Raw genomic sequence first — 10936 nt, 5'->3', positions numbered from 1 at the left:
TAGCACACAATATACAACAGGGCCCTGAGTAATCAAGTAGGTGAGAGAGCTAGTAGCACACAATATACAACAGGGCCCTGAGTAATCAAGTAGGTGAGAGAGCTAGCAGTACACAATATACAACAGGGCCCTGAGTAATCAAGTAGGTGAGAGAGCTAGCAGTACACAATATACAACAGGGCCCTGAGTAATCAAGTAAGTGAGAGAGCTAGCAGTACACAATATACAACAGGGCCCTGAGTAATGAAATACCTGACAAAAATTGATGTATGACCATAAACTACAGAAATCTTTCAAAATTTTTTTTTTTCTATTTGCTCGACGTTTCGACTCTATGCCTTTATTGGGAGTATAAATTTTCTGTAAATTTGAGCGATAGATTTCATACCAGAAAGTCTTTGCTTGTGATGAAGCAAATAACATTTTGAAAGATTTTCTGGTGTTACCCATTCCATTTATTGAATGAAGTAAACAGTATCTGACAGATGAGAGAGGGATGAAAGCGCACACAGACTTTTCGGTGAAAAGATAACACTTTATTGGAAGAATGCGAGTAAAAGTAAAAGGGGTTTAAACAAAACATTTCATAACATTTAACACAGAGTAGCAAATAAACAAAATGCTATAGGCTCACATTGAGCTAATATTTCTGAAACGTTTTAATAGTTGACTTTTTAAAAATAAACTATAAATACTAGCGAAGACCCGTAAAACTTTTGCGGTCAAATTAATATCTTCATTGCAACAGTACTTCTTTAAATACTAGATTTCTACAATAATATAAATGAATTGTAACCATGGGCACCGAAATATGCAAGTTCACTTGTATATAGGCCATACTTTATAAAACCTTAACTAATGTTAGGTCTAAGTTTCATAAAGAGATAAATTAATACTGTAACCTGTGTACGTTTTTTTATTTTACTTCAGTTAGGACTAAACCTTATATAATCAATATATAAACTTATACTGGTTAATTTTTCATTATTTTCATAATGTTTTTAAAATGTAGAGGGGGAAAGTTTTTTTTTTTAAATTGTAGACTTGGTGAGGTAAGGACATCTGGGGAACTTTCTTTGTTTGGCTATTTAAAATGTCTGTATCTGTGGAGCTGCTACAGCTTTTTATCTACTATAACTATAAGTATGTACTCATATATTCATATTTGCTAGCTTTAGTTAAATACAACATCCTTCTGCGTGTCTTTACTACTTCTAATTAAATAAAGAAGTTTCTGTTAATGTAATGTTTTCTGGTAATTATAGAGTGATATCTGAGCTACAACACATTGTAACTTTAAACCCATGAACAAACTTGGTAATAACCACATTCTGTTGCCAGTCGGAGCCAAAACCGGCACAACAAATATCGTATACTAATGTGGCTCAATGTAAGACTTGATAGAATCTTTGTTTGTACTTTGAATTGTAGGATATTGTTTAAAGACCGATAATATTTACTGTTCCTCTCAGGTTAATACTGGAACATTTTATGAAGATGTATATAAAAGATGTGGGTAAAGCACAAAGACAGCAACTCTTAACAAAGAAGGCTAAGGTAAATCTACAGAAACCATCCCGAAATCAAAAACCACAAAACCCTTTAATCAAGAAAGCTGGAATGCTGTTACAACGTTTAGAAAGGAGGTTTGTAATGTCGTACATTTCATTATAATTTTTTTTTTTAGGTTATAATATTGATTGTGTGATGGTTTGGTTTGTGGAAAGTGGATAAAAAAAAAACTTTCCTGGTGAGGTAAGGACAACTGGTGTACTTTCCTGGTGAGGTAAGGACAACTGGTGTACTTTCCACTTCTTCACCCTCCAGATCTACAGTTTTTATGAGAGAAGACAGTAAACGGCGTTTCTTCACGCTTTTTGCAGTTTCTAGCAAAGATGCAGGGACCAACTTTTGGAAGAATGGCTGAAGTATGGGCCCAAGGTGATACTCGTGACACAAGTGCTCCAAGCTCCCAATTATATCCTTTGAACACAAGGCCAGAAATCCTCTAAAAGTGAACAAGTAATGTTAGTTAACAAAGTTTGGTTCTCTTTCAATCATGCACTTGATATTTGGAAGAATAGTTCAGTATAAACTGTGAAACTACTGCCATTACTGAAACTAAACAGGACTTCATACAGGTAACAAACATAACAAATTAAAAGTAAAAACTGGAGACAGTATTATTTTATTCTTAAGAAATTCAGTACATTAGTTCTTCATAAAAATGTTGAAAAAAGTGGTTAATTATACATGAACATGAATGTCGTGCATGAAATGTCATCAAAATGATAAATACATAACAAGTTTTCTAGTTTTTCAAGTAATGAATCCACTAATACTTTTTTTTACGCCATTAAATCGGAAATTTCCCCAAACAAGTGAAAATTCAGCCCACGCAGGACACCCCCTCCCCCAAGCCTGTTTGTTGGACAGATGTTTTAACCAAGTAATTGTTACTTCAACTCAAATATCAAAACTTTCGGTTTTAACCGAATAGAATAGGATAGAATATGGCATTAACTTTTATTTTTTTTTAAAAAGTAATAATCTGAAGAAGTCTTTTAAACTAAACTTTATTGACAATTAAACCAATCCTTTAATCTACATGCCTACTGTTAGCAAAAAGTATGATTTGTTTTACATTTTGCACAAAGCTACACGAGGACTATCTATGCTAGCCACCTCTAATTTAGAAATGAAGGACTAGAGGGAAGGCAGCTAGTCAACATCACCAACTCTTGGGCTGCTCTTTTACCAACAAATAGTAAGATTAACTGTCACATTATAATACCCCCATGGCTGAAAGTACGAGGATGTTTGGTGAGGAGGATTCGAACCAGCAACCCACAGATTGTGAGTTGAGCATCCTGTCCACCAGACCATGCGAGGCCTTAAGAAGTTATTAATTTGAATGTTTTAAGGATTTTAAATTTAAGTTCAATACACAAACCATAAATAGTAGGTATGCAAGTTTATATATATATAAATTTGAATTGCAAAATTTAGATTACTTACTTTTTTCCCAAACAACAGATAGTTATTTTCAACAAAAGGTACAACCTTTAATTTTTATTTTATAATTCTGATGCGTCTTCTCAACCTACTAAACAAGGTATTTATCTTTAGTTCTAACCTACGTAGCTTGTTTGAATCAAAAGTTAATATCTCAAGTACTTACAGACGAGGGAAACACCGGAGATTCTGGTACTGAAAGATAACTAGCAAACAGACAATCCCTTGAGTTGTAAATTCAGGTTGCAGACGCTGAAATTGTTAAAAACAGAAAGATTTAAATATTAACAACTTCAGACTGGAATTAGGCATAACGGTATTATTAAAGTAAAGAACATAATAGTTAGTAATGAGATCACACAAACGAAAACTATGAAGATCTGGTTTATGAAATTGGCATTTTACACAATGTCTTTGAAGTCTTAAACCACCAACCTGCTGTTCTGAGAAAACTGATAAACAAATCGAAATGGTGTATTTAAGTGTTTTACACTCACAAAAAAGAAACCTATCATTCTATAGATAATCGAAGAACTTGTAGCAATCCGCCACAGTTCTCCGAAACTAGTCTGACTCACAGACATACCCCCTAATGAGAGAAGAGACCATTCCAAGTTTTTACTTGTTGTTAAACAAATGTTTAAAACAACTGTTTAAACAACTCTATTCTATTATGACAAACAAACTGTTTCTTTAGATAAAAAAAAATTGAGATTTTGCTGCACGTTTTCATAGCCACTAACGAGTGTCCCGCACACAGCTTTCTTAACATTACTGTCTTAATCATCACCAAAAAAAGTAAGGGAAACACATTGATTGATTGTTTGCTGAAATAATTATTTTAAAAGTTAATAAACAGATTTATAACAGGACTATAACCACAATTTTACCAAATTTTAAATTTTGAGATTTATTGGATGGTGTATTAGCTACTGAAGTTTTTATGTCACTATTACATCTAGTATAATGGAACATTAACATAACGAAGAGTACAACAAGATACGTTTACCAACCAAGCTGCCATAATAACACACATTATGTGCATACAGCAAATTAAAGCTTGGACTTAGAGCTAAAGATGAGTATGATAAATAAAACAACAGTCACGGGAAACTGTGCACATTCTCGTATCACTCTGTTACTTGTTAATTAAACAATCAATAAGTATGTTAAATAAAACAACAGTCACGACAAACTGTGCACATTCTCGTATCACTCTTTGTTACTTGTGAATTAAACAATCAATAAGTATGTTAAATAAAACAACAGTCACAGCAAACTGTGCACATTCTCGTATCACTCTTTGTTACTTGTGAATTAAACAATCAATCGTGTGAATGTCAACAGATAAAATACAGCTGATCACCTTGCTAATCTTAACAACCAACTTCTCACACAATGATGAAGCTAGATGAGTTTTTCTCATCAACTGACACAGTATCATGTAGGTGGCAGCACAGTAGTCTTTATCTCCATTCTTCAGTCCCTTCAGAAGAAAAGGAAGCAATGCTGCTACTATTTCTTCAGTCACTTTATCTGCATACTCTAGAGCCCCCAAAACAGACGACATGTAAAAAGATGTAACAGTCTGGTGTGCTGGATGAGTCTTTAGTTGATGAATCTACAAAATAAGGCAGGACATAACAAAAACTTATAAATGTTCAATAAAACACGGAAAAAATATTTCTAGTTTAAGACTACAATTTTAATCCTTACAAATGCTCCCAACAAATTGGAAAAAAAAATTTCACTAATTTTCTCACAGCCTTTTCAGTACATAGAGAACCTGTTTCTACAACTGTTAATTATTATTAATATTAACTTCCAATCAGAGCAACTTACCAGCTTATTGCAAAACTAAAATTCAACTTGATATCAGTAGCGAGCATAGCTAACTAAACACACTTTTCTTACGTCCTTATATATAGAGATTAGAATGTGGCATTTCATCTTTTGGATACCCTCGTCGTAAACGATATTTCTGGCCTTAAAATCAATAATATCTCACGAGGTTCGGCCAGGAGATTTAGGTTAGTTCTAAATACATACATTAGATAAACAATACAAACAATCTTTATAATGAAAACATAATAATAAATATAAAATTATTACAACAAAACTAGGTATATTAAACATTCTAACCAATTCTGTTGATGAAAGCAATATTAAAGAAATAACAGAGTACACTGTACTTATAGAAGACACTATCAAACACACTATCATTCAGCCCTCAACAGTGCTAAACGTCTTACTTCAACAGACACCTACACTTGTAGAGGTAACCTGTCATTATCATAAATGTCTTACCTCAACAGACACCTACACTTGTAGAGGTAACCTGTCATTATCCTAAATGTCTTACTATCAACAGACTACCTACACTTGTAGAGGTAACCTGTCATTATCCTAAATGTCTTACCTCAACAGACACCTACACTTGCAAAGAGAGAAACTATTAATAATTCCAGAAAAGGCTCTACAATTTTATAAATAAAGCCAAAGTTTGTAAAAAACAAAAGTCTTTACCTTAAGAGTTTCTGGAACAAGATTGCAGACAAATTTCAGAAAACTGAGATCTTTGTAACAGTGGTTGAGTAGAGTTAACTTTGGGAGAGGAATTCCTGGTTTCTAAAAAGAAACAAATCAGATATAGTTGGAGTGACACTGTACAGCTAGCAAAGTAACTAATATCATATATATATATATATCTGAAAATTAACTTTCACGAAGGTACCCTTGTATTATAAAAGAAATTTCTTTTTCTTTTTCTCAATTCATATTTTTCTCTCGATAGTTTTCTCACTCTAAACTGATAAAATGTAACTCTGTAAGTATTATCATTTTATTAATGTTGTTACGATTAATTACTACTTCAATCAATTGTTCCTGTCTTTAAGATGACACATCAAGAACATGTAGTAACTTTATACCTGCAAGGGCTTTAACCAGTGCCAACGACTGGCAGCATCGTTCAGGTTAAGAAGCTGGATTACTCGTACAAAGATGCGAGTCTCGTGGTAGGGCAGAATACAAGCGATTATATCGTCCACATTGTAAACATGAACATGAAATCTGAAAACAAAACCAGAAAATAATCAAAGATAAGTACAAGTTGACTTTGTAATTAAATAAGTCACCTAATGAAATATTACAATATTTTATATAATTTGTAACATACAACTTTTAGTGAACACTTTTTAGGTAGTATCGATTTTTGTTCTCATACCCATTAAATTAAGGGCCTAAAACAACTACGGTGGTTCAATGAAGTCCTTTATAAATATTCATTATAGGTGTGTTGTGTATTCATGTGCGTACACAACGACAACAGAATGATATCAATACTTATAATAATTATACTTATTATAATTTGATTAATTGATTACCTACGAGCATTGTTTACACTGACTAGTGTCATGTAAAATAATCAATTAATTGAAATTACAATTAACTTGATTAATGTCACAAAAATTATCATGTAATCGAAATTAGTTTCCAGTTGTTACTGTTTTCAATTATTGAAACTATCCAAGTAATCAAAATATTTCCATAATGATTTCTCCTTACCAATTAAAATAATCAAAATTAATGTTTCTAATTAATCCCAGTAATTAAAGATTCGGTCCTCTATATTTTTTACACAGAAACTAACTGATTTCCTCCAGTTTTTTTTAGTGCCTTCTTTAAAATGAAAATGTAACAGGGAAAAGTATAAAACTACTCAATATCAAGCATTCTGTGGGCCCAGCCAGTGGTGAAAAATAAAAACTCAATTTCTATAATTTGAGGGTTAGTATTTTACATTTAACAACCAAAAAGATTGAATTTATGACACTGAAAGCAAATTGAGAACTTATAAATGATACAAGTTTTAACATACACATTAATAATACATAGTTTAAACTTTATGATGTAACCTGTAAAGGTAAATAACTTTAGTTTGATAACTTCTAATGCTAAGATTGTTTAAAAAGAAGGGTAACATTTGACTTTTTTTTATCTTTCTCTCTGTGTAGGTCTTACTGGTTTAGAAGAACTCGAGTTAATTGAACCAGAATTTACTATATTTGAACAAAGTCTCTTTAACGAGTCAGCCAAGTCCTTTGAGCGTTCCGTGCAGACACGAGAAGTTAATTTTCAGCTAGATAAAGCAATAAAAAAATTCCTTTTACTTGTGTCACCTTATTTTCTTTTACGACCTGCACACAAGGCACTGGAGTGGCTCATTCACAGGTGAGACCTTTTGTTTTCATTTCATAAAAATCATTTCAGAATGATTACATGTGATTGTTAATTTATTGAATTTTTGCTTTACCAACGATTATTACATGTGCCAAACTTCTTTTGTAAAAACTCACCTCAACATCATAAAGTTTAAACTATGTATCATAGATGTATATTTTAAAACTTAAATCATAAAGTTTAAACTATGTATCATTAATGTATATGTTAAAACTTACATCATAAAGTTTAAACTATGTATCATTGATGTATATGTTAAAACTTACATCATAAAGTTTAAACTATGTATCATTAATGTGTATGTTAAAACTTACATCATAAAGTTTAAACTATGTATCATTAATGTGTATGTTAAAACTTACATCATAAAGTTTAAACTATGTATCATTAATGTGTATGTTAAAACTTAACTATAAACACTCACTTTACAAGTCCACTATAAACACTCCCTTTACAGGTCGACTATAAACAATACCTTTACAGGTCAACTATAAACACTGCCTCTACAGGTCGACTATAAACACTGCCTCTACAGGTCGACTATAAACACTCCCTTTACAGGTCAACTATAAACACTTCCTTTACAAGTCAACTATAAACACTCCCTTTACAGGTTAACTATAAACACTACCTTTACAGGTTAACTATAAACACTACCTTTACAGGTTAACTATAAACACTACCTTTACAGGTCGACTATAAACACTCCCTTTACAGGTCGACTATAAACCATACCTTTACAGGTTAACTATAAACACTCCACAACAACAAAAATTATTATTATTCTAAACAGGAATTAGCTGAACTTAACCCTTCTATTACATTCGGACATGTTCCGGGTCATACTGACCCGACGCAATTTGAAGCCTTGAATTGATAGTTTTTCTTTGCATAGCTTTTACTTGTTTACATTTATTATTAGAATACCACGTAAACTCTCATTATAATAAAATCAAAGTTATCGTAATGTAATGGCAACCAGTTCTAGGTCAAATCAACTGAAATCATAAAAAAAGGGTTAATAAACCCCAAATCTCTTCACAAGAAACTAAAATCAGCTTATAATAATAATAAACATCTCTCCCAAAAAATAGTGTATATATAATAAAACAAAAGATATAAATAGTCCTTCATAGTTTCATAAACTATAGGGAAAACAAAATGTTGACGGTTGATGCAACTCTCATTTATTATTTAATGATTTGTTTGAAGTACTCTACTTACCCACAAACACATTTATATAAAGTACTCTACTTACCCATAAACACATTTATACAAAGTACTCTACTTACCCATAAACACATTTATACAAAGTACTCTACTTACCCATAAACACATTTATATAAAGTACTCTACTTACCCATAAACACATTTATATAAAGTACTCTACTTACCCATAAACACATTTATACAAAGTACTATACATACCCATAAACACATTTATATAAAGTACTATACGTACCAATTGCAAAGATAGTATCCCTATCATAAGAAGATGCTTCTCTTGGGTCAAAAAGTAGCGAGGCTTTAACCTTATCCTCAAGAAAAACTGTTGTTTGTGGTACAGCTAGTTTCTTCAGTTGCTGAGCAAGTGAGGTGGTCATTGTCTTCGGTATCTTTCTAAGTCATATAATATACATAATCAAGTGATTTCCATGAATAGTGCATCAATGATGATTGAATACTGTAGAACAAGTGTTCGAATTTGATGACACGTTTTTAAAGATTGGTGATTTAATCAAACTTGACACTTAAGTATCGGTAGCCTTTCATCAATGTGAAATAACACAAAACTTGTAATACTTTTGAACTGGATATTTCTTCTTTTAAAAACAAGTTTTAAATTGTATCATGAAGATTTCTTTTAAAAATACACTATAAAATATGATTTTTGGATATCAGTATCCTAACACCATTATTGTTTGAACAGGGGAGACCTGGTGGATATATCTTCTATTGGTATGCTTCACCCACTATCTTCCCTGTTAATATAGATGATCAACGTTACTAGAAGTGGCGGATGGCATGATCTTAACACTAGCATTTAATGTGTCTAATATCAGTGTAATCTTAAAAATTTCCAATCAGCTTTGTTAAACTCAACAAGCTTAGGACTTTAAGTGAAACTTCACTACACTTGACATTAAGAAGTATAACATATATTCTCCACAGAATTGTTAGAACTGTCACAAATTTCAAGGTTTTCATTAAACCTGGAAGTAGATATATCAACTAAATGTTAAACTATATGGCAGAATAATACCAATAGTACTAGATCAAGCTGGCTAATGTTAAACATCTTAAAAATAAAATATTTTTTTTTTGTAGGAAGTAATTCATTGTGTAAAGACAAAAAGTTTCATTAGGCTATGGTATCACATCCAGTGCTGATGAATGCCTAATTGTTTTAATATTACAATCCTTGGCTGACCATAGTATGAATTTGCCGTACACTGATAGTGATACAGGTGAAGATAACATGATCCATATTACAACCTACAAAACCGTTTTGGATGTTATTAAGGTTTCTCTTAATTTATTCTTTCCTGTTTCATGAATGTTATCTGTCGACGAAATCTGATTGTGAGACATTTTAAATATTGTTCTGATCATTTTTGTCATATAACTCAATACTATTACTAGTTCTACTCTAGGTCTAGCCAACTAACTAGGCTTTGTAAAATTAAACAAATGTTGAATTGAAAGATATACAGCTAAACAAGTGAGATGACTACTAACCTACTAAGTAAGATTAAAAACGGTATAAATCTATGTCATTGCGCAATAACACAAACTATCAATATATTAATAGTGACAGTTTAACTCTGGTTGTCCAATAATTATGTACTAGTACTACATTCTACAGTACTTGTTATACTTATAAGTTATAGTTATACTACTAACCGTAACACTTAACAGGAACAGTATACTTTACATCAGCTTTTAACTTTAAGTTTTAATAATCTAGATTAATCCATATACTTTGATTAATTATTCTTTTCTTTCTTTTTTAACTTCACTTTAATGCTTACTAGAATATTTTTATTTAAAATCTTACTGTATTATTACCTTCAGTGCAGGGGTTACTTTTTACTATTGTTTGTATTAAGTTAAGGCTTAATTAAACTGTAAGGCAAATTTACGCCTGGATAACAACACGTGGACTGCCAAACGTCGAATAGGTGAACCATTTCCACCATTAATATATGATAAACAAAAGAGCATGTTGTAAATAATATTTAATTATTAAGATTTCGCTTTTACTTATTGATTTTACTAAAATAAACGCGAAATATTTAATAAATATTATTACTTGTTCAAAACATTAAATATTCTAAATGAAAAATATATGATTTGAAATATAATTTTATTTTTTTAATTGAAAGTATAAATTTTTTAACAACTTTCTTTTTAAAATTACTTATGAAGGTTCCCGGGTTTATATATTACGAAACTAACTATAATTCGTACTTATATTTTGTAACCACGGCAAAGCTATTAACTCTTTTTGCTACCGCCTCTAATTTTGAATTATTAGCTAAAAGGAAGGCAACCAGTTAGTGACACCTTACCACCCACTTAAAAATTGCCTGCCACTCTAATAGTACACCCACAGCATAAAGTGCAGAGACCATTTTGTAGTATCGCAGGGATTGTAACCAGATTCACCAGCACCGAA

General features: G+C 31.5%; 1 protein-coding gene across 1 annotated transcript in view; it reads right to left on the bottom strand.

The window, feature by feature from the left end:
* The window catches only part of LOC106471303 (HEAT repeat-containing protein 1-like), a 34681-nt gene extending 24270 nt beyond the window's left edge, over positions 1–10411 (bottom strand). Inside the window, exons 1-7 of the mRNA XM_022399914.1 lie at positions 10327–10411; positions 8686–8877; positions 5946–6087; positions 5542–5643; positions 4382–4636; positions 3182–3267; positions 1775–2008 (exon numbers count right to left, since the gene is read on the bottom strand). Of these exons, the coding sequence (XP_022255622.1) occupies positions 1775–2008; positions 3182–3267; positions 4382–4636; positions 5542–5643; positions 5946–6087; positions 8686–8861 (995 nt within the window). The 5' untranslated portion in view covers positions 8862–8877; positions 10327–10411. The remainder of the gene's footprint in view (positions 1–1774; positions 2009–3181; positions 3268–4381; positions 4637–5541; positions 5644–5945; positions 6088–8685; positions 8878–10326) is intronic.
* Between the last annotated feature and the right edge of the window lie 525 nt (positions 10412–10936).

Source organism: Limulus polyphemus, unplaced genomic scaffold (genome assembly GCF_000517525.1).
Source record: "Limulus polyphemus unplaced genomic scaffold, Limulus_polyphemus-2.1.2 Scaffold4527, whole genome shotgun sequence".
Lineage (NCBI taxonomy): Eukaryota > Metazoa > Arthropoda > Merostomata > Xiphosura > Limulidae > Limulus > Limulus polyphemus.
The sequence above is the reverse complement of the archived record's forward strand: the minus strand, read 5'-3'. Positions and strand labels throughout refer to the sequence as shown.